General features: G+C 38.5%; 1 protein-coding gene across 1 annotated transcript in view; it reads right to left on the reverse strand.

The window, feature by feature from the left end:
- The window catches only part of ABI3BP (ABI family member 3 binding protein), a 292,470-nt gene that overhangs the window by 105,526 nt on the left and 162,039 nt on the right, over window positions 1–24,905 (reverse strand). The window contains exons 16-29 of the mRNA XM_029913250.1: window positions 23,778–23,786; window positions 23,428–23,485; window positions 22,957–23,031; window positions 21,774–21,830; window positions 16,211–16,285; window positions 14,837–14,911; window positions 13,811–13,888; window positions 13,211–13,285; window positions 12,385–12,459; window positions 10,867–10,941; window positions 9,770–9,844; window positions 6,675–6,749; window positions 3,133–3,228; window positions 610–690 (exon numbers count right to left, since the gene is read on the reverse strand). Coding sequence (XP_029769110.1) covers window positions 610–690; window positions 3,133–3,228; window positions 6,675–6,749; window positions 9,770–9,844; window positions 10,867–10,941; window positions 12,385–12,459; window positions 13,211–13,285; window positions 13,811–13,888; window positions 14,837–14,911; window positions 16,211–16,285; window positions 21,774–21,830; window positions 22,957–23,031; window positions 23,428–23,485; window positions 23,778–23,786 — 979 coding nt within the window. The remainder of the gene's footprint in view (window positions 1–609; window positions 691–3,132; window positions 3,229–6,674; window positions 6,750–9,769; window positions 9,845–10,866; window positions 10,942–12,384; window positions 12,460–13,210; window positions 13,286–13,810; window positions 13,889–14,836; window positions 14,912–16,210; window positions 16,286–21,773; window positions 21,831–22,956; window positions 23,032–23,427; window positions 23,486–23,777; window positions 23,787–24,905) is intronic.

Consider the following 24,905-nt stretch of genomic DNA (forward strand, 5'->3'; position numbering starts at 1 on the left):
CACACACACACACACACACACACACACACACACACACACACACACACGTATAAATTCATACTAAGAATTCCATTAAGTGCATATTCCCCAGTGCTATACATTCAATAAATACTCAGTTACATCTCCGGCTAATTACATTCAAGCTTTCCACATCACTAGAATCGTTATTTGTTTTTTTAAACAGAAGCTTAGTTTCTGTAGCAAATTTTGTAACATCCAGAAAACTAGTTGGAACCCTAAATTTGAAAATGGAGTAATGTTCTGTATATGGAATGTACAATTCTCATTACAGAAATTGTGTTTCAATGCTTGCTGTCTTTTAAATATGATTTTAAATGTGTATATGCTTAATAAAAGTAGGCCTGCTGAAATCTTTAAGCACAATTATTTCTTGTTCAAAAGAATCAGGTTTTTAACATGACATATATGTTATAAAATGTACACCTTTAAAACTTTAAGATGGTTGGGCAACCACTAAATGACTCAAAACAAACTCATTTTCACGTGTGCCCAAAATCCAGGTTAACCTCTTTGCAGCAATGCCACTGAGTTTGGCTAAAAGGTTACTCCAAGTTCAAGTAGTGAATTACAGAAAAATAGTTACTGTACCAGGTTTACTATGTGGCATTTCTGGCATGGCACTGGCAGATGCTTTAGGTTTGGAAGGAATGTGTTGTGGTTCATATGAAACTGAAAGAAAAAAAAGCCCAGTTCATAACTGAATTACTGCATGCATCATTATTCAGACCACAGAAAGCATAGACTTGAAGACTACTCTGGAGCAACAATAACTTAAAAGACTCCAAAAATCAGACTGTAGTTAACATGCATGTTTTTTTTAAAAAAAGGTGAGAGGGAAGTATTGCAGTTAAATGTTTAGAGTAGCTAGACAAAAACAGCAGGAATGCCTAGCCCTCTGCCAAAACAAGGAGTTCCCATCTCTATTATAAACTTATCTTGCCACCAACCAATCAACATTCTCTTCATCCAAGTCCTGTACTCTTGTGGTAAGCTGGACCTAAATTTTGTGGCAAAGTTCCCGGATTCTGCAGCACTCTGGTGTTGCGGACAGGAAATTTTGCAGGAACTTCTTTTAAATTACAGAATTGATGGGTTTAATGAATTCAATATGAAAAAGACTAATACAGTCAGTACAGAAGTTGCCGAGTTATTTATTTTGAGATTAAATTCAAATTTTAGGCAGTCCACACTTTTTCAGTTTTGATACACCAAAGACATTGCTACTGACAACGCCAGGTAGGAAGCTGGAAATTTTGGCAACTGGGTAGGTGGCAATTAGGGCCTCTGGCAGCAGTGGAAGCATGGGAGGCAGTTTGTGATTGTGTGATGAGCACATTAGTAGGATGTTTCTACTAAATGAACATCAGTGAAATAGTTACAGTAGCCATTTAAGTTATCATATTCACGTTCCAGTCATTGCCTAGCACGGCAAACTGGGTAGTCTGCACCTCTCAGAGTTGTTGTTTTAGGGTGTCTGCAGACTAAGGGCCTGTCTATATTGGGAATATCTGTATCAGTGCAGACCCTGAAGTAGCTATGCTATGTCAATGTAAAATGCAGCCTGCACCAGTGTAACACATCTACACTGGCAGTTTGCACCATTGTAGCTACACCTTAAATATTTCCAATATAAGCAGGACCTCAGTAAGATAACCCGGCATTGATTTTACGTTCTCATAATTTTTCCAAGATTTTCTTCAAAACCACAAAGGCTAGAAACAAATTTCATTAATGTAATGAAAGGTTAGATTCTACAGAATCTACTGCCTGGGGTAGATTCTGCAGCGAACACCAAAGCTGAGAAATCACAGGATACACATCTTCATTAATGTTTGTAAAATGGCTTAAATATGTAAAGCACTAAGTATTATCTATCCCAAAACTAACTACGTCATTCTTATATTGCTGCAATTGTTGTCACAAGTGGCACTTGGGACATTTTGATGTATAGAGCCTTGACATGATGACAGCATTATTACTTGGGAAAAAAACCCCAATATCACCTCTGTTTAATTCCTGCAAGATGTTTAATTTGTTAAACTGAAATTAGAATAGAAATAGGCCTGAACTGAAATTCTGAATCCAAATCCAGATCCCAAGCCAAATATCAGAGCTGAACTCTCTCTCTATATAAAGGTCTGAATGTCCCCAGAATCTTGGGAGGTTTTGAATCCAAACCCAGAACTGGATTGGAATTTCACAACTAGACCTCAAGAAAGCAATTTAAAATACAAGCCCGGACAACCTGCAAACTTTCTGGTCTTTGAAATCTGGATCTGAATTGGTTCAGATACATTTGTATCTTGTTGTAAGTTTTATTCCAGGCCTGCACACAAATGAAACCAATGATCTATAATGCACTAGGATATGATCGTGCTTCCACTGGGAAAATACACCCCTGTCCAGAGGGCCTGCACCGGGTCTATATATAATTCAAGTAGCACTTAAACCCTAGTACAAGGATTTTAGTGGAACGTGAGAGATACGTAAGGCCTTGCATGGGTCTTTTGCACAACAGTGAATTTCATCTTTATTGCATAACTGTCATGAATGAGGTCTCCAGTCAACTAAAGGAAAATCGACTACTTCTTGGGTAAAGTATCAGAATTGCTCAGCTTGGTTTTATGATTCTTGCACTTAATTTGTTCATTACTCATTATGAGATGTTACTGTTGCCTAATCTGAGGTACTGAGGACTATTTTTATTAATCATTTAGGATTCAATATTGCTGCCATTGCAGTCAATGGGATTTCTGCCACTGGTTTAAATGGGAATAAGATTTCACCCTTAACAAGTACAAGAAAAAGCTCTTGGACACATCCTGGGCACATATGAACACAGGATGGGATTTCTTCATGATCATTTCCCAAGTCACAGCTTCAGTACAATGAAACCAAATTCCTACAAAGAAAAGCAAAAGGAAAGATGAACAGCAGAAGAGGAGATGGCAGCACCAAACCAACTCGTATCTAAAAGCAAAGTGAAATTCAGTGATTGGTTATGAATATGAAAGCATGAAATGCCCTTTTAGAAGATGAAAAATTCCTCCTTGATGAAAAGGAAAAGCGAAGAGTTGACAATTCACTAAGGAAGAAGATTAATATCATTACCCATTGTGGATTTCGGATGTTCAAGAGTCTTAGTAGTAGCAGTAATAGAAGAAATCTTAATAGTGACTGGCACTGGAACAGGTTTCCTGGTTGCTGCTGGAGTAAAGGACATTATCTTGAGAGAGATGAAGGCAGATCTATACCTTTTAAACTGCTGCTGTCTGATATGCGTACTTGGACATCAAGATTTTGGGACAAATACTCTACAGGATGACTCAAACCCTATCTTAACAGTGATGCTTTTGGGAAGGTTTTTGTCCATTGCTGATGCCCACGTATTGTTCAAATGTGAACAATACGTTCCCCACCCACCCACCGGATCTTGTGCCTCTGTAGATTTTCAGTCTGGAACAGCTTAAGTGCATTGTGGGCTAACACACAGCTGATCTCTTTATAATAGCCGAAAATATTTGGGAACCAACGCTTTAATGTAACAGGGTTCTATCATTTACTGTCAAAAATTTCTTCAAATGGAGCAGGATGGCAAGCTCTGTAGGACACTGATGGGACAAGCAAAACCAAACTTTTCTCTTTCAGGCCCTTTTTAGTATATCTTTTACAACTAACACATTTGTTTTGCTTCCCTTCAATTAGTTTAGTTCTGAATATTTGAAGCCAGCCAAAAGGAATATGTCGGTGGCAAACTAGATTAAAACACTGTAGGACTAAATCCTCCTTCCACCTCACCAAGTCTGAATAGCCAGACTTGGCATGGGGACCTGGGTGGAGAGTAATCATTTAGCCCAGGAGTCTGAGTATAAGTTACATCATTCTGCAGCAGCTACTGTTCCTTTCTGTACACCTGCTGTGGCAGAGCTCCTTCTCCGCCTCGGTGGGTTCTGCACTTCCTCTTAGCGGCGGGATGTGCGATTCCTCTCTCCCTGGGGAATTTTCCCCACCTTGTCTGAGCAAGGGTTTCTCCCAGCCTCCCTGACAGGGGAGTAGGAGGGGAGCCTCTTAGTCTCTGGTAACTCCTTTGGGCATAGTGATGGCAGGCTAGATACCCAGTTCAGTAACTCCCCTCTAGCGGGTCTCTTCCACGCAAACCTCTGGGGCTCAGAAGGGCTGTATGCCCTGTTGGGCAGGGTTCCCTTGCTCTCCACCTCTGTACCTGTGAGGTCTCCCAGTAGCACGCCTGCTCCCCACAGCTCCTATTGCGCGCACCTATCTGACTGGAGGGGAGGCTTTCAACAGGTTCTGGCAGGTCCTTGATTGGCTCCAGGTGTCCTAATTAACCTGGAGTAACCCCTGTTCAATTACCAGGGGAAAAGGGATCCTGGGGCTAATATACCTGCCTTCTCCCACTCTCCTATAGCCATCTGGCCTGAGCCTCTCACACTGCACAGTACAGGAGTCACTGGCCCAATCCCCGCTCTCATCCATCTTACCACTGTTCCACCCCACACACTCACTAGCATGGGGATACACAGTGAGCCAACGTGGAGCTGGGCTCTGCAGCATGGAGAGAGCTCCCCAAATCCTGGCCCACTCTCCCCCTTCACCCCCACAGCACGTTATCACATTTAACATCTATTTAAGGGGAATGTGTCTTGTTACTTTTTCTGAGTCTTTCTCAGACCATCTTCTCAGTCTTACTGAAACTTTAAACCCTGTCCCATTCCCCAAAAAAACTAACTATTTAGGGAATTCAAATACGAAAGTGACAAGTTATACTGTAGAAGACAAAATGCAAAATTCTGATTCAAACCTTGTGATTCATTTCTATAAGAGAAAGGAGAATTTTCTACCAAAATAATAATGATGTCAAGATAAAGATAACTCATATAAATACCTCAAAATAGAAAGTATTACTTAATATGCTGCAAAACAACAATCAGGTTAAACCTAGCAAAAGAGAAAAGTGGCATACTGATCCTGGGCCCACTGAAAGCAAGGGTTCCTCTTGCCTTCAATAGTGCAGGATCATGTCCTCAATGAATGAACTGTCAACATGAAATCCTGGTACCACTGACTTTAATGGCTCCAGGGTTTTACCCTCACTGTTGATTTAATCAGTCTCAATAACTGGGTATGGTTTCCTACTTCCACTTCCCATTTTGCTGTTAGAGTAGATTATCTTTTACCCTCATTAGTTACAAATCCAGTACTAAACTGATTGAAATTGTTAGCTAGGAAATATAATTGGAAGAAATCTAAGTCTGTTTCAGGCCACCTGAAAACGCCTCATTTCAGATCTTGCATTAGTCGTTATCATCCCAGTTAAACTGTGTGTGTGTGTGTGTGTGTGTGTGTGTGTACACACGCTTCAGTTTTATCACAGCTAGAATTTCTCCAATTCTCGCCAATGCCAAATTTGCCATGAATCTTTACATACAATTTCAGACACATCATAGTTTAATACTGTCCAGTTATAAATCAAGGGGCTAAAATATTTTTGTTACTATGCATCTTGCTCAAGTACTGATTCATACATATGTTCTCCCCCCCCCCATGGTTGATCCACTTTTCTTAGATTAAATTGAGAGCTCTTTGGGACAGGGGCTGAACAGTACCCAGCCATCTATGGTGCTAGAAAACAAATAAATGGATAAATAAAAAATGATCGTTTTCTTTTTAAATAGGTGAAAGGAAAGGAAAGGAATGAAAACTACAGAGCAGACCTATCTATTGATCTGTGTGTTCTACTTCTAAGGCACATGTCACTCGTCCAAACACCCTACAACAGTCGAGAACCACTGAGCATCCTACCCAAGGGACAGAGTTTCAAAACTGTTGAAAAAGAAAGGAACTTAAAGATAGAGCTGGCGGATTTATTTATTATGAATAATATTCTTTAAAAATGTAGCCCCTTTTTTGATTCACGAGTTGTTCTTTAACCCATCTTCATTTTCTTCAAATGTATTCACTATTTCTAGGTATTCATTGAATACTTTTATTTATTCAAACTATCACACTTTGAGTCATTTGCTGACGCTCTCTTTTGATTCTATGCAGCATTTGGTTTATCACTTATGTCTCATGGCACAGCTTCTCCTTCCTGAATGGATGAAAAACCTTCTAAAACAGGAAGGAATAATAAATAATGCACTCCAACTATGATTTTTTGGACAAGTGATCTTTCCTTTTGAAATTGATGAAGCTTTCAAGATTTGCAAACCTACTCATGAAGATGAGGCAGTTATCTACAAATTTATCAATAATAATAGTTAAAGTTTGCCATACTTGATGGTTTTCTACCTGAAACTATTCATAAATCTTTATTTTAAACACTGTTTACCAACCTGTAGTTTAATGGGACAGTGTTCAGAGTTTTTTCTCCTTATTTATTAATTAGCTACTTTATTTGGTCAGAGTCTGATCTATGTAATAACACTGTAGTTATTCTAACAAAGCAAAATAGAGCAAAATAAAGGCTGGGAGAATAAAGGATTTAGTTTGCAAGACTGCTTATGATGCTAACAGATTTCTACAGTTTCCATGGACACGTGTCCAAAAACAAACAAACAAAAAAAAAACCCATGAGTCAGCATGGTTCAAACAATATGGAACAAAATGATAATAGCAGAGCATACTGTAATTACCCGGTTTTGTCTTGGGTTCTTCTGGATGGAGAGAGACTTTAGGCTTGGAAGGAATTCGTTTTGTTTTACTGGGTGCTGAAAGGAAGAAAGAGGGGAGATTGTAATCCCAAAGTTTTGAGGAAAGGAGAGAGTACTTACCAGTAACTGTTGCTCTTCGGGAGTCACATCTGTACATTCACAATCATGGGATGTGGAACCCCTGGCACGGAGCTGGAGAACAGCCTTGGAAAACCACGTCCACTGTGGTGTATGTTCATGTGATAGCTCAAGTGAGGGTGATGGCATCACCCTACTCTATATATGGAAGTGCATCCAACCAGCCAGATGCCTCAATTCCTTTTCCTAAACTGGAGACCTAATGTTATACAGAACTCTGAGGTTGAAGGGAAGGTGGTTGGGTAGTGTGAATACACAAAGGTAATTCTCAAAGAACAAAAATTACTGCAAAGTAACCTCTCTTTTCTCCTTTGAGGGCTTCTGCATATTCCCACTTGTGGCAGATTAGCAAACATGATGATGGTGGGCAAATTCTTAGATAAATGTTGTCTGTAATAGACTCATAGACTCATAGACTTTAAGGTCAGAAGGGACCATTATGATCATCTAGTCTGACCTCCTGCTTGATGCAGGCCACAAAAGCTGACCCACCCTCTCCTGGAATATTTCTCTCCCTTGACTCAGCTGTTGAAGTCCCCAAATCATGATTTAAAGACTTCAAGTCGCAGAGAATCCTCCAGCCAGCGACCCCTGCCCCATGCTGCGGAGGAAGGCGAAAAACCTCCAGGGCCTCTGCCAATCTACCCTGGAGGAAAATTCCTTCCCAACCCCAAATATGGCAATCAGCTGAACCCCGAGCATGCGGGCAAGATTCTCCAGCGAGACCCGCATTGACACTAATTACCAGCGATGGCACGTTATTGATTTATTGATTAAAATCACGTTATCCCATCAAACCATCCCCTCCATAAACTTATCAAGCTTAATCTTAAAGCCAGAGAGGTCTTTCGCCCCCACTGTTTCCCTCGGAAGGCTGTTCCAGAACTTCTGCTCTCCCAAACCGGACATCAAAGCGCAATGCTAAATCCGAGTACTGTCTGGTGGAAGTGTGCACCGAACTCCAAGTTGCTACTTTGTAAATTTCCACCAGGGGAACCTATCTAAGGCACATCATGGATGCCATGATGCCTATCATAAGTCTTTAAACAAGGGGTACTTGGTTGCAATAATGCTCTATACAGCTCCTAATCCCAGGGTGAAACACTCTGTTTGGTAACAAGTTCTCCCTGACATCTCTCCCCTAGGCTAAAAACAACCCAGTAGAACTTTTAAACAGCTCAGTCTTTTCCATGTAAAACCAGAATGTCCTTTTTATATTTTGAATATGGAGATGTGATCCCAATGGGGCCTGGGGAAGAACACAGGAAGGAAAATACATTGAGATAGGTGGTAATCTGAGACCATCTTTGGCATGAAGCTGTGATGGGACCTCCTGGTGACCTTGTCCTTGTGACCAAAGGTAGTGCTGAGACTGGAGAGACAAAGTGTATCTTGGGTCCCGTGTAAGAGGATCTCAGCAGAGGTTGGTATCGGTACTCTCAATGGGCCCAATTTAGTATCAGGCTGTAGGATCCCTGGTATGACCAGTGGGCAAGAGGTGCAATACTTGAAGCCCTTTCAGGGCTCTGTGTGGTCCTGATGAGACTCCCAGGATAAGAGCAAGCTGTTTAGGTTAAGGTATCCTATACTACGCTACACTAATTACAAGAAAGTAATAAAACAGACTAAGGAAAGATCTAACCTGAAGGCACGAAGGTGAGTTCCATTTGCTCTCTGCTGTTGCGGGGAAAGGAACTGAGGTGGTTGGGGGACTGCATACTTTTCTACAGAGTAGGGTGATGATGTAACCCTTGACTGTGATCTCTAGTACAGCCTCCCAATCAACACAGCTCTTCAAGCCAGTTCCACAGCTCAATGCCAAGTCTGCCAAATCCCACAAGTGGTAATGCAGAAAGGTCTTGGGAGAACACAGGGTTTATACCAGAAAGACACAAAAGAGAGTTTGTGCATGCCTAAGTCTACATGGGGCAACAGTGGCACAATGGGGATACTCACAAATTGAAAGGCACTGTATAAAATGACTATTGAGAAGGCAAAACAAACTTGTTATGTAGTTGGGTGCAAGGGAGAATGTGTCTCCTAAAAGCAGCTCTCCAACTTCCTGTTCTTTTGTGAAACTGGAGAATGTTCTAGCATTAGCAAGAAGGAAAGCGATTAACACAGGTGAGCACAACGGCTGACTATGGTGGGATTAGCAGAAAGCACACTTTTCATGTAGGCTACACATCTTTATTGCCCCAAATACCATAAAGATTGTTTTCACAAAGAAGAATGAAGATGCACATCTTCAGTGGCTTGTAGAGCTGGTTGGAAAATAGTCACTGTTGCAGAAATTTTTGGTTTCCATTGAAATTTGGTTTTTTATTACATTTTCAAATCGGCTCCAGGGCAACAGACAAACACCTTACCAGAAATAGGATAGAGCTTCAGGATTAGCAATGATAGCTTCAAATGGTCTTCAGGCACTTTTGAAGTAATCTGACCTGGCTCTTTGGGAAGTCAGTGCCACAGTGCACAGAGTCTACATTAATTTGAAGCATCTTGAGTAGAAGCATTTGGACTTCAAGGAAAGAAGACAACCACCACAAGTCCTAATTTTTGGTCAATTTCTAGTGACACTGGGATACTAATGGGAGCTTGATCCATAGGCATCATGCCTCCTGGCTAAAGGCCAGATTGTGATCCTCTTACATTGAATAGTACCTTATTCCTCAAATAGTCACATCTGAATAAGGGAATCCCTATGGAATAAATGCGGAATTCACAATAATCTATATAGAGAAGGGAAGATGGGGCAAATCATTCAAAGTTCAGTGATGAATAGATAGTTATTCTCAGGATCCCATCTGGACTAATCAGCGAGAGTAGTAATAGAGAGATGATAGACTAGATACACTTGCACAAACATGCAATCATACCGATTTCTCTGTAGTTAAATGGAAAAACAAAGTGACCATGCACTGTGGAAACATTATTACCTAGTGTTGTCCTTGGCAGTTCAAGGGTGTTAGAAAATTTAGGTGTATTGCTTTCCAAATGAATTGCTTTTTCTGCTGATGAAAAAGAAAGAATTTAGAGATACATACATGGAAAGTAGCAGCATCTCTAGAAGAGATAGACAAAATTGTCTTAATAATACAAGAGTTAATTTTGAACAGTGCAAAAACCTTTCTAAGGAGTTGTAGTTATAGCGAAAATGTTTTAAAAGTTGGCTCATAATAACTTATGCAATTCCAAGACTTAAATACCACTAAGTTAACAAGCTTCAGTGGGAACTATTTGTCTTGAAGTGGGTAATTTAACTAGCAATACTGGAAAGAATTATAATAATGTTGCTTGGACTCTTACAATACTGTTTAAATAATATCTCATTACACTATAAAATTATGTATCTTTTTAGCTTTATGCCTTCATTATAAACCATGAATTTTTAAAATGTTTTCATGGCTTTATCTTTGTTCATGCAACTCCAGACAAGTCTGGGGATGCGTGTGATATTTTCTTTCCTTTGACCTACATCACAGGTTAAATTCAACCAAGGTGTAAAAACATGGTGCAGTTCGACTGACTTCATTTTGTATCCACCTGCTTATCTCCAGGCCTGAGTTTCACCCCTCACAGTTCTACAATTTTTGATAAGCCTCAACACATGCTAACTATCACTGCATCTGTACTCACCCTATAGCAACAGTTGAAATGGTACAGATTGGTAACCTATCCTCAAAAGCAAAGCAAGAGACTTTTGATTAAGGGACTTTTAAATTTATGGGACAACCGGGGTCCTGTAGAGCAAGCGTTGGCCAATTCATGATTTCAGGTGGAAACCATGTAAAAACTTGATTCCAACCCCAAGCCCCGTGCAACTCGGTGATTTGAGCTAAGTTTTGCTTCAAGCTTTTTTTTATTTTTCCAAATTAACATTCCAAGTGTAACTCAAGGGATGCAAACCAACACTTTGCATAATCCTCCTGAGAACTGAATCTGCTGAATTTCACATAGGATGCCTTTAAAACAAAATACATTAAATTACCAAAAGTTATAAATTATTATAATGCTTGGCATGGAATGCAATTACCAGGTTTAGTTCGTGGCATTTTGGGTCTGGCAGATGGTTTAGGTGTAGAAGGAACAAACTTTTTTTCCCAGGGAGCTGAAAGAAACAGACTAGATTATAAGATTTTTCTTTTAATTCTTTTCCTTAGAAATGGAATCACATTCCTCAAGCCTGTGGTGAAGCAGTGATACTTCAAAATGGCTTCTGGAAAGAAAATCAGTTTTAAAAAAGGCCTCGCAAAACTGTCACGAAAACTTACTTGCCCAGGTACAAAAATGATTAATTTGCCCTTTACTATAATGATTGCTAAATAATTAAAATATCTAATTGTGTTTTACTTGTTCATCAAAAAATTATTCTGGGCAAGCTATGAAGTTGAATTTTGCAAGACAAGTCTAAAATATATAATATATATTATATTGTATATATTCCTGAGTTGCCGATCAATTTTATGCAACTGACCAATTTAACTAGATGAGGTTTGAAAAGGTAACATGAATTCTTAGAACTCTCAGCAATTCAAGAAGAGAAAGATTCTGGCACAGGTAGAAAGCCACGAAACGAACAACATGCAAAAGTGGGATTATCTCACAACTGCAGCCCCTGGATTCTATTTATAAAAAAGCAGCACTGATTGTAGGAATGGGGGAAATATTGGTAAGACTAAGCAGTTCTGCAAACCCTGAAGCTGTCTTCCCATAATTGCAGGGGTTGAAACTGTAGTTAGCCAGTTGGTATGCTAGCTTAAGGCCTTATGCTGGGAGGCAAAGTCTGTGAAAGTTGAAGGTGACCAATCAGTACCTCAGAAGACATGACCATTAATTTTGCCTATTTTATAAAACAAAATAATGAGGCTGCTTCCAAGATAGATTCAGGAGGAAGAGCTTCATTGCCATAAACAGAGTGGCAATGAACTCCTATGAATAAGTATATGTGAATTCACTGAGAAGAGGTTTTCAAGCCTAAAGGATTATATGACAGATACCTAGAAGCAGGATAAAGACTAATGAATATTTCTAGTGCCACAAATAGATCTCCTTAGAGAATATTAGGTTTTTTTAATGTAAAGAAAAAATCCAAAACTTTCCTTTGAGAAAGTCTCCTTACCCACCTTTGCACTTAGCCTGTCAATAGTTACTTTTGACATATGCTGGAGGTGAGTGGGTGGTTGTCTTTTTGTGTGTGATCTCAACAATTCTCAAACAATGAAGGCAAATTCTGTTTACAGAGATGCACATATGCCTCCTATTGAATTTATTCAAGGACAGATATTTTATCCTTCAGTAACATTGATAAAAACCACTATTCTGTGGACAAACTCAATTTAGAAATGAAACTAAGCTCATGAATGTGAGTTTGGGTCTGTTCTTACAGTATTTCTCTCCTAACAATTCTCCTGTATAAAAGAAATAGATCCAGAAACAGAATGAAGTTGGCATGATTAGCAGTGATAGTATGAAATGGTCTTCAGTGATGGAATTCTAATGATGGCTTGAACAGAAATACAGATTGACATACAGCTACTGAAACTTTTGTTACCTAGTGTCGCCTTTGGCCTTTCAATAGTCTTTGAAGCTTTAGGTGTACTATGCTCCCAAAGTGGTGGCTTTTGTGCTATAAAATAAAAAGAATCCAAGCATAATTGAATAGTACAATAAAGAACATCAGTAATAAGTTAAAGATGTGGGAGGTTTAAAAGAGCTCATCTAGTATTTCCTACATTCCTTTTTTAGTATAACATTAAGTATACAAAATAATAGAACATAGATTGGATTGTTGAACATCTGGTAACGTATGATCACCAGTACTTGGATCGTGAAGGGGGCACTTCCCTCTTTTGATCTTGAATAGAACTGTGACAGGGATCCAACTGTTTCTGATCAAAAAAATAGCATCACAAGACAATGGTTATGTCATCAAGACCATACGGCAAGATCCAGCACACAACTATGGACCTCGTAAGGGGCTCCCCTTCTATCAATCACAGCTATTTTCACTGAAAGGAAACTCCCCCATCATGACATCCTAGAAGCAAATGAGTAGAATGTATGAGGCATCAACATTGTGCTGGGACTAGCGATGTGTTGTATATACCTCATAATTGTACACAGCAAGGCAGAAGTTAAAAATATAGTTAAAAACACAAGCAAAAAGTATTCCCAGATTTTTTAAGTAAGCTATGAAATTTTGAAAATTCTTTGCATTTTATCACCAAACTCATGTTCAATAATCTGATGATCTTGAGTCTTGCTCGGTATGGATCAGATGCCTGTATTCTGTTTGCTTCCTTTGTAGCAACACCATAGGATATTTTTTAAAGTATCTTCCTGATATATTGAATTGTATAAATGGACTACTTAATTACCAGGTTTCACATGCTGCACTTCTGGAAGAGGAGATGGTTTCAGTTTAGAAGGAATAAGTGGTGCTTCATTTGGAGCTGAAAGAAAGAGCTTGGTTTATAACTAACTACTTCAGGAATCATTTAAGAAACCGCACATGCCACAAGTTTGCAATGAAGAAGGAATAATTCAGTATGGAACGTGAAAGTCAGCTGAGGACATCGGCAGTCAAAAGGGGGTCAGGATGGAGTATTAAATTGTTGTGCATTAATCAGAAATAAAGTCAATGTTCCAAAGATGGCTACAATTTTAACAATTAAAATCATAGACATGAGGGAGATAGACGATAAAAGGATGATGGAGTTCTCCATGCAAGTTTCATAGCTGATAGTTTTACTGCTTTAAGAATAGTATCACTAGCATCAACTATATTCCTACAGAGAAGTGAATCAAAAGGTGTTAGTGTCTTTGGTGACACAGGAAAAACAAGAATCTAGAAGTAGGATAAAGGTTAATGATTCAATGCATGAAATGATTTTATGGAAGAAATGCATTCATGTGGGATGGGATGTTCTCTGATTAAACAGACACAGTGTGACCATTCACTGTGAAAACAACATTACCCAATGTTTCTCTTGGCCATTCAAGAGGACTAGAAGTTTTAGGTGAGAAAGATTCCAGAGTGGGTTCACTTGTTGCTGCTGGAAGAAATGTTGACAGTTACAAGAGAGAAAAGAGCTTATGGAAGAAAAAAGTTGCTTCATGGGTAAAACAATTTTGTTCTACAAGAAAAACTGAAGTATTCCACTGATTCTTGGACATTATTTTCAGTTTACCAGTTTAGTATATGTTAGAGATGAGCTCAGCTTTTTGAATCGCACTGTTATGGTAACCATAAATCATGGTATCTGTGAATGTGCAGAGATTTTGGATGTTTATTTAATTCCTTCCTGCCTTCACAAAAATAAATTTGGACTAAATTCTCACTATCTGAATCATTACCAGGCATCAGATTTCTCTGATCCTCACATGGCTTACCTTGTTATTTTGAGTTATGTTGCCGCACTTACTAAGATGGCATGAAGTAACACAAAGGAATAGAATAAAATGGACATGTTGTGCTGCCAATTACTCAAATACTGACAACAGATGGTATTTGGTCCAGAAAGCTGACAACTGATCCAACTATTGTCACAGTTCTGGAGAATCAGGTGTTCAATTAGTTAAATAACTTAATGCACCTAGGATATACTTTTCCTTCATATAAAAATTATAATAGTTCTACAGTATTTGTCTACAACTTTACCATCTACAACATAATGTTAATAGAATGTTTTGAATAATTATTACAGAATACAATAGTACTTTTTAATATTTGTTTCATAGTGTTATCCATGCAGCGTATCTTTCAAATTACTGACAGGAAAACTGACTGGTATGAGTTGCCACACACAACATAGTTGTGAGACAACACAAGTTAATGCCAGTTTCTCAACAGAAATACTATTTGGATGCTTGTTAAAAATTCAACTCTAAGGGCCTGATCCAAAGTCCACTGAAATCAATTATAAGACTTCCATTTATCTCAATGGGGTTTATATCTGACCGTGAGCCACTGAATAGTAAAGACTGTGTAATAATTATTGTACCTGGTTTGAGATCTGTTCTATCAGGCTCATCGGATGTTGTGGGGTTTGAAAAAACAGGATGAGTATCACTGAAAGCTAAAAAAAGAAATGGGTAATAATGTTTATTGTTTTTTAAAATTTAGATTTTTATCTTCTGAGGTACTCAGTTAAAACTCAGTGGTCCAGCCAATCTAATGAGTGAGCATATCTTACATTAGCAATGGAGCAGTGCTAATAAGGAATGAGATCTAAAGGTCAGCAATTAAAATTACAGTTCAAATGGAAACACACACAATGCAGTGAAGGCTAATGTTTACTCAGGTGGTTCATTTCATAGGTCTTTAAGCACCCTGGAAAGTACAAAGACAAAAAAGCTTCTGACGCAATCTTCTAGGATTCTATGAGCATCAAGTATTCAAGGAACAATGGCAATAACGTGTCTTTAGAGCTGGGCAAATATTGCAAAAAATATTTCTGCAAATAGTTGCTTTAATTCGCACCTCATTAGTGCTTTGCTTTCTCTGCACATTCTGTGATGGAGTTTTACCAACACAAATGTTAATAGAAAGGAAGCAATATCATGTTAATTATGTAACAAATTATCAGGGCCGGCTCTAGGCACCAGCCGACCAAGCACGTGCTTGGGGCGGCACCTCAGAAGGGGCGGCCAATGTTGGGGTGGCGGGGGGCGCTCAAGGGGTTTTCTTTGTTTTGTTTTTTTTGTTTCGGCCGGGCAGAGCGGGGGTGTTTCGGTGGCGCGGCGCTGGGGGGGGCGGGGGCTTTGGCGGCGCGGCGCGGGGGGGGGGGGACGACGGGGCGGCGCTCTTCTTTTTTGCCTGGGGCGGCAAAAAAGTTAGAGCTGGCCCTGAAAATTATGTAACTAAGACACTTTGAATAGTGCATATTCACAGCGAAATGTTTGTGACCAATCCATAAAGTTAAAAAATAATAGCCATCAAATTTTTGAACAATTTTCAATTAAGTGTGACCCGCTCATGGATACTCTACAAGCAGAAAAAGAAATGATTAATTCATCAGATAGATAATTCATTGCAAATTATTTCCTCAGCTCTATGCATGATTCACCAGGTTTCATCAGTTACATGAGAGTTAATAAACAAACAAACAAGAACACCCCAGTAACTGCTCTTGACACTGACAAACAAAAATGTCCCAACAGGTGACAACCTTAGTAGTGAAACACAGACTGGATGTTGGTTCCTTTAAAAAATAAAATAAAAAAGCTGTGAGTATAGCTGTGAGATTTATTGATGACAATCAGCATGAATTATTGGTATGGCAGATGACTAAAACAAGGAAAGACTCCCAGAATTAGCTGTGATGACAAAACCAAAGAGTTTAATTAAAGAAAGAAACTGGATGTGTCATTATTACCCATTGTTGTTCCTAGCACATGAGGTATTCTGGAAATTAGAGGCACAGATGTTTCCAGGTCAGCGCTATTTGTAGCTGCAGGGAAAAAAAGGAAACAAATCTGAGATGTGGCCTCATAGAGTGTAGTGAGGGGTGTCTGTGTGGGGAAAGTAAGACAGAGATTACATTACATTCCTTTGCAAGGGCCTAACAATGCAGTAGATGTTACATAAGTAGATTCAAGGGCCTTTTGGCACCCAGGTAAGAAACTCATTTAATAAAGTTTTGCAAAAATGTCATTATCTTAGTATATGCTGTAATTCTTTATAAATAGGTTCTGCAAAGTAGTGTGCAACTGTGTGCCCACATTTGCCTTCAACTATATCTAAAGCAACAGACTGGTTCCTTATGCTACACCTTTGCATAAAGGGCTAGAATAAGGTTTAGAATTTCTATACTAAACACTGCATTTTCCAGTTATAGGTGCCCCAGTGTAGCTCTTCATGAAATTACTTAGCACTGGTAGTTTTCTATGTGCAGGTGGTTTTTTCTTTCATGCCGGACTTGTGTCCCTGGTATGAATTAATTCAGTTTAAAATCAATCACCAGAAGCAGACATGCATGAACACACATGATGCAAATGACAGTGATTGCTGAAATCATAGTAAAAATACCACCAAAGATGTAAGAAAATATTATTGACAACCAGAAAGACAAAAGTATAGATGAAAGATGAAAAGGCAGATGAAAGGAGATGAAACTTTGTAGACAAGCTGAGTGACAGGCTGAGAATTACTTGTTGTCTAGTGAGCCACGCACAGGACTGGAAGTCCTGATTCTGAAACAGACTCACTCTAAAAAATGTATCCCTAGAAAATTGCTGAAGAGAACAATCATGCACTGGCACATGGGAGGATGATTTACAATAGGTTCAATCCTTCAGTAATGTATTTGGTCATATGATTCTCTGTGGGCTTGGGAAATAACAAGCCACTCTGCCTTAGTTTTCTCATCTCTAAAATGGAAATAACTACCTGACAGAGGTGCAGTGAGGATTAACTAGCTAATGCTTGTAGCTTTGTTGGCACAGTATTGTAGTACTATGAAATATGTTATTAAAAGCTGTTAGACTTAGACCGGAGCCGTTAATGGGCATGTATGCAAGAGATGAAGGAAATTAATACCTCCAAATGATATAATATTCTCCACTCTCCATATATGTTTGTAGGAGAAAGAGATATTGTTCAGCATAAGTGGATAACACAAAGTTAATATGTTCTTTGACACAGTTTTAAATGTAATCTACAAAGAAAAAAAATCAACCTGGTCTGTTCCCTTTATTTCTTTATGATGTAACAAGCCTGAAACACTCCCTCCCCTAACATAATGAGCAAACAAATGTATTACTTGTATTTTACCTGGCAAATAGGAATATCAAGTCTTGCCTTCCCTGTTTTTGCCTGAGGACTCTTGAGCTGCATGTGAGCTCTCTCATTACTTTCCTGAATGGCACGGGGTGTTAAATCTTTAACAAAATGGGTTTTCTTCTTCAGTGTTTGCCAGGAGTTTAAGTTAAAGTTTAAGTTAAGGTTTTAACAAAAACAAACCAAAACGTTTTAAACTGAGAAAATAGTATTTCCCCTAAACTGTTCAGGGTTCATTTCCAGGGTGCTAGTGGTATCATAACTAGAATAATTGTCCTGCCATCCATACAACAGTTTTCCGGGGAGGAGGGGGGAGTTTAAAAGACCTTCATTTCTAATGCTAAAATAAGCAGGGGGAAAAAACTCTTTTTTGGGGGCAGGGGAAAACTTTCAGACCTTCTTCATATATTTTACAAACACCAGCAAAACCAAAACTTCTTTTGCAGCTAGCCTTTAATGAACAGACATAGAATCAAGGATGTAACTCTAGTGTAAAGGCAGATATCACCATGTGAATGGAATGGGACCTATAACTGAAAGCTGAAGAAAACAACAAGACACACTACTTCCAGAAAAATCTTCCCCTCAGAACCCAGTTGGCTGGCTGTTTTCTCTATCTAGGCAAGTTTCTAGTGTACTGTAATCCATGTAAACTTTAAATATAGTGACAGTACTATTGCCAGGGGAAGCTAATGACTAGCATACTCAGGGAACTCAGAGCTCTGAAGTTACCAAAGGAAAAGAAAGATGAAAGTAAACTTGTCTGTATGCTAGAATATAGGCAGGGAGAAAGCTGTGGACTATCTGGGTAAGTCTACACTGCAAAGTAAAACTGCGGCACTGCCTCTGAGCCCAGGTCAATAAAAATAGCAATGTAGACATTCCTGCTCAGACTGGAGCCTGGGCTGAGACCCTCTCCTTTGCCAGGTGCCAGACAGCACAGATGTACCCTCTAATGCTGCAAAATAGCGGATAAAAGTCATTGTGGTCCCAGACTTGGGCTGAAACTTAAGGTTTACAAGTGGCCATGGTAACAAGTATTGTAAAGTTTATCATTGGTTGCTTAGCTCAATTAGTTAGAGCAAGGTATTAATAATGCCAGCAACCAGGCAGCAATCCCCACAATGTCTGCAGCTTTGAAAAAGAGACTGGTCTTGTGGTTAAGGCACAAAGAAAACACAGAAGGGGCAAAGAAGATCTGGGTTCAACTTCTTCCTATACCATAGACTTTCTGGGTGACCACAGAAAAAAAAATCACTTAATCTCTCAGTGCCTCAGTTTCCCATCTATAAAATGGGAATAATATTTCCATTCTCCCACCTCTGGTCTGCCTTAGCTGTTTAGATTATAAACTCTTCGGGGAACAAACTGTGTTTTATTTTATATATATATATATATACACACACACACATATGCAACGGCTACCATAATGTGGACCCAATGTCAGCAGGGTCCTCTATGTATTACTATAATACAAAAAACATCCACAAGTCTGAGGAGGAAAAGGGAGATGCCAATAGATCAGACCTCATCACTTCTAATGCCATGAAACTGCACAAAAATCCCCCACAAAACTAAAGAACAAAAAACCCACAATGTATCATTAATGTTTTTAATGGTTTGCCAACAATGTGTTTTTCTGGGTTTGTGAAACAGCAACGTGTTTTTCTTTTTTACATTAGGTAAAATGTAGTTTCTGTACATGGACAACTATCATTTTTCACAGTTGAATCCTCAGCAGGCAAATAATTAGTAGTTTAGCACAATTTCAACACAAATATTTTAACTACCTATACTTTTTACCTGAAGAAAGAGCTCTATGTAGCTCATATGCTTGTCTCTTTCATCAACAGAAGTTGGTCCAATAAAAGATATTACCTCACCCACCTTGTCTCTCTAATATCGCAGGACCAACACAGCTACAACAATAGCACAAACTACATTTTTTACACTCATTTTCAAATCCTGCAAGATGGACACTCATTCCTACTTTTCATCTATGCAGAGAATTTTTGCAACTGGGTGGGCTGGACTTGTTGAAACAAACACTTAATCCAAACCACATGCAAGCTATATGTGTAAAACTTGACATCTTTAAACTATTTAATAGTCAACAAATGTTACTTATCCACAAAAACCTCTCTATATCACAAAGACAAAAACATGATTAGGGAAGGAAACTCTCTTAAAAGTTATTTTTCAGTTGATCATTCACACAAGGTCAACTGAAAAATAACGGTGTTGGTTATCAACGTTAATAAGAAGCAAGTATGCTAAAGGGTAGCTGTTAACTACACCATAGTTAAATTTCTGTGTAAAAGTGTATTTTCAAAGTGCTGTAATATATTTAGGGCCTGATTAACCATTGCTTTACTACAGTTTTACACTGAAGTAACTCCATGGAGTTACGATGGCATAAAACTGGAGTAACATAGTAGTGAAGGAGGCCCATAGAATGGAAGAGCTCAAGAATGGATAGGTAGGCTTAAAGATTCAATATTTGATAGTAATGCCTGATCATTTATTTACTAGCTCAGTGATCAGTTTTTTGCCACTACCACCAAATTACATGAGGTTATTAAAAAATAGTAGCTAAACATCCCTTCTTCAGGGGAAAAATGGCAAAGCTGGTGCTTTAGTGCAGCACTCATCACCTTCTGGATCTGGTTTGAAAATGCAAGTCAACACCAGCAGCCCATAAACAAGGAATCAGAACTCACTAGGCTAGATGTTCCAAAGCAGTCTTGTAAATGCAAACAATTGCAAATGCGGACTACTACCTTCTAGTATCAAATAGTCTGATACCAAGTTCTAAATTAAGCATTGATATCATATTAGTATTTTGTCATTTGTTCAATTCCCTCAAAATATGCGAACATTTTTATATTTGGCCATCCATGTTTTATTTAAAATGAAAAATGCCAGACAGGATCACAGTTTCATCTTCTCCCCTATCCCCACTCTCTTACATGGTGCAAAATGTATGACCCACTGTAAAAAGAGCATGTGTATGAGTCTCTGCCATGCAGAACAATTTAACAGTGGAAGTTAGAAGTTTGTGCCATTCTGTCAACATGCGGAGAGGTTCATTACTGAGCCTCTAAGCCTTTAAGGTTAGAGACGTGTATATTTTACACTCATAAATGATTGTTCTCAATGAGGGGCATTGACTCCAATTTCCAATTGAATAATAAATTAAATTAATTAATTCCTTGGTTTAAAAGTCATGCATTGCCTGCTCCAAATTTTGAACAAGGCTCAATCCTGCAAGCTGAGCAAATGCTATGGTAATAAGCATGGCATAAAACCTTAAACACAGAGAAGTGAGGAGTGCCCATAACTCTCACTGCAACAGTCGGGGTGGGGTGTGGGTTTGGGTAGAGCTCTGCACCTTGCAGTAACAAGCTCTGAGGCCCTTTATGCCCTGCTCTTTATCAACCATACACATTCCTAGAGACGCTCTAAGAGTGGAATTCTATAAAAAAACAACCACCCCTAGAGAAGAATATTTAAAGACACCGTCATTCATTTGGTGCAGTAAGGTCAAGAGAAGTGGTGGGCGGCACAAGATTGCTTAATAACAGATTATGAGCCTTTAGAGAACAATGGGCTGTAATTACTAGATATGGTTAGTGCCTTTTCTGAAGTTTTGGATCTTGAAGGAAAAAACTGCATTTCTCACAGGGTTGAGAGAAAAACTAGATTACAGTTTCAGAGATCATAACAGAATGCTTTGTTGAGCACAGAAAACATATGCCATCAACTTAGTGACAAAGCGGTTGGTCAGCTGCTAAGTCTTCTTTTACATTAAAAGTCAGTACATTCCACAGTGCAGTCTAATGGCAGCAACTTGAAATTGCCTCAAAGGTTGGATGGAATTCTCAGCTTTAAAAGGAAATAGAATATTCTGTTCACACAAAGACAACAGACGTGCACGGTCAGAACCATAAGCATGGGTACAGCTGCACGCTACATGTGTTCAGTGTGTTCTGGAACAGATGACTGATTAAGACATTTCATAATGTGTCTGAAAAAGGGAAATAAAAGAAGTGTAAAGAATAAGCTTTGACAGTATGAACGGGAGCTGAACTGAATTCTGTGGTATAGAAAACTAAAAAAAATACGATACTATACACCGAGAAAACATGATCCTCATTTACCAACTTCTGCTTTACTAGCTTCAGGTGTAACAGGTTTTGGAGTTGTTTGAATAGTTACTGTAAGAAAAAAAATAAATCTATTTGAGACTGTCAGATCCTATTGTACACCTCACAAATAATTTCTTTATATAGTTGCCATTTTGTATTGCTATGTAGTTTAACAAAATTGCATTTAAGCGTTCTGTACAGTAAAGAATGGGACACAATTGCGGATTACACTTTTTTTCAAATGCAAACGGCCTTGGAACTAAGGAAGCCATAATTAGTGACATTATAGCCAACCTTACAGGTTATGTGGCATCAACTGTGATAGATTTATTTTCAAATAAAAGCTTTAGATCTGATTCTCCACTACTTTGCACTCTGTGCAGTCATTTGTCCCTGTACAAAGTACATGTAACATACCAATATGCGAATTTGTTAGCTTTTTAACCCCCTTTGCACTCATTTTTCACAGGGGAAGAGGGCTACACAAGGTAATTTAGTAGAGAATCAGGCCCTTACTCTGTATTCTACATTTTATTGATTTACATACTACTTTTATTATCAAATCACTTTCACAGCAGAAACAAGGCATGAGTTATCTGTGAGATATAGCAGCTTGCTACTGGAGTGAGGTAACTGGTCACTCTGAGCAAAGTTTTCAAACCTGGGTGCTTAAAATGAACATGCAAATCTATATTGAGACTCCTAAAAAAATGGCCTAATTTTCATAGGTGCTGAGCGAATGTAGCTACCACGGATTTCAGTGATATTTGTCGATGCTTAGCATTTCTTCAAATCAGGACACTTAAATGTAGGTGGTGAAACATGGATTTAGATGTTAACTTTAGGTATCTACTGTAAGCCGGGTACAATTTTAAGGCACTAGGATTGTATACTGTAATACTTTGTTATATCCATTTGTATATAATAGGTCAACAGCTACTGTACTTAAAATAGTTCTGGATGGTCTTGCAAATCTAATAAAGGTATATGAGAAATTTCATCATAATGATCCAGGATTCTAAAGGTGTCATGCAAAATGTTGTAAATAAATATGCTACTTCATACAGCACATACATGTCAACAGTATTATTGTTTCCAAGGTAAGTCATACAGGGTAAATTAAACTAACCACTTGACTAAAAACACAGGGATGTCTCTTCTAAATTTACCTGTCAAAAGAAGGAAATATAATTACCAGATTTGGTTGGTAGCTTTTCTGGGACGCCAGATGGTTTGGATCTTGAAGAAACAAACTGTGTTTCATCAAAAGCTGAAAAGAGAATCTGAATTTAAAATGTTGAGGGACTTCAGAGCTGATGGGACAGCATGGCACTCAGCTACAGCCAAGTTGCACATTTCAAGATGATGCTGACACAGGGGAAAGCAAGATGGTGGATGGGCTGAAAGTCAGCTGTGAGATGAATGTGTAACATGAACAATGAGGTTGGTGACAATATGTCCTTTTAGCAGCCAGCCATTAAATCAGTTCAGAAAATGCTTTTCAGGTGATGATTATGAGGAAACGGTTGATACAGAAGGATCAATCAAAAAGTTTTGCATGTGGGGTTTTGAAGCCAAAGTGTTTGAGCAAATCTTAAAACTGTCTTTAGCAGATAGAAGATATGCCAAGATGATGGAAAAAATAACTGAATCATATACGATTTACCCATCACTGTCCCTGGGGTTTTCGTGGAAGGAAAAGATGTAGATTTCAGGGCTGGTTTCTTGGTAGCTAAGAGCAAACATGAAAACAATCCTGAGATATTGGGATAGGCATTCTTTGCACAAGTGGTACCAATTCATAGCTTTAAAACAGAAAAAACAAGTCCATATTTGGTTTGAGGGTTTTTTGTGTTTGTTTGTTTTAAATCATTTGAGTTTTTGAGAAGATCTGAACTCCTATTGGGGTTTATGAAAAAAATCCAAATATTTGATTTGGGCTCATTTTTTAATGAGGATGACATAAATATATGTTAAAATTGGAACTAATAAACTAAACTGTTTTCTGTTTCATACAGTAGTTGTCTGCTTCCACATCTATTTTCAATCAGATTCTGAATGACTCATTTTATCAGCGGATATGTCTCCATGTTACCACCCTGATCAGCAGAGAGGGGAATAGTGATCTTGGACAGTATGCAAACAAATACCACATGATTCACAGCTGTTGGCAGCAGGACTTTTATTAATTGTATTTATACACAGTAAGAACCATGTGATATTTCCCAAAAGTATCACACTAAACTGCAGGTGTATAAAAAAGCTGTCTTTTTAAAAAAGTTAAAATTCAAAGTAAATTGGCCATCCACAAAGTTTCTAAATTTAAAAGATGCCTCTCTGTGGTGTAATCCAAACACAAAAATAAATAAGAAAAAACATTCTGGGGAAAAGTAGGAAAAAATTTAGGTAAAACACAACTAAAGATATATTTACAGAAACTAAATTTTACTCTATTTGCTGATCTGAGGAGAGATCTGACACATTCTTGATTCAATTAATATAAACCCCACTTACTAAAATGTAACTTTTTTTTAAAAAATGTAACATTTTAAAAAGCATTTTAGAAGATATTCACTCGAAACAACAAGTCAGATACTGTGCAGAAAAGTAACATGGTATCATAGACCTTGTAAGTGTACTGGCCTCTCTGAGAGTATGGGACGTTTCCCATTTATTTCAGGCAGAATGAAGCCAAACTAATACATTTGAAGAAGAGATTCACAAGAATCATGCTCAAGGTTTGGAAAATCCGGGCTAAAGGACCTTGGTATTCAAATTCTATAGACTGGAACACAGTGTCGAGAGCTATAACAAAAGCATCCAAGCCCCAATCCTGCAAAGTTATTCAGGTGAAAAGCCCTTAGCAACCACATGTAATGGCACTGACTTCATCTGGTATGTCTACACTCAGGGGTGCTGGAACAATTTGTATAGTGGGGGTGCTGAGAACCACTGAACGAAGCTGTAAGCCCTGCATATGATGGAAACCAATTCAAGCTGGGGGTGCGGAGCACCCGCAATTCCAGCACCTATGTCTACACTGTGATGAAAAATCCCGTTGTACCATGTCTCAAAGCCTGGATCAGCTGACTTGGGCTCCCAGGTTCGGGCTGTGGGGATAAGAATTGCAGTGTAGACATTTGG

Source organism: Terrapene carolina, unplaced genomic scaffold (genome assembly GCF_002925995.2).
Source record: "Terrapene carolina triunguis isolate 2854851 unplaced genomic scaffold, T_m_triunguis-2.0 Scaffold558, whole genome shotgun sequence".
NCBI classification, from domain to species: Eukaryota; Metazoa; Chordata; order Testudines; family Emydidae; genus Terrapene; species Terrapene triunguis.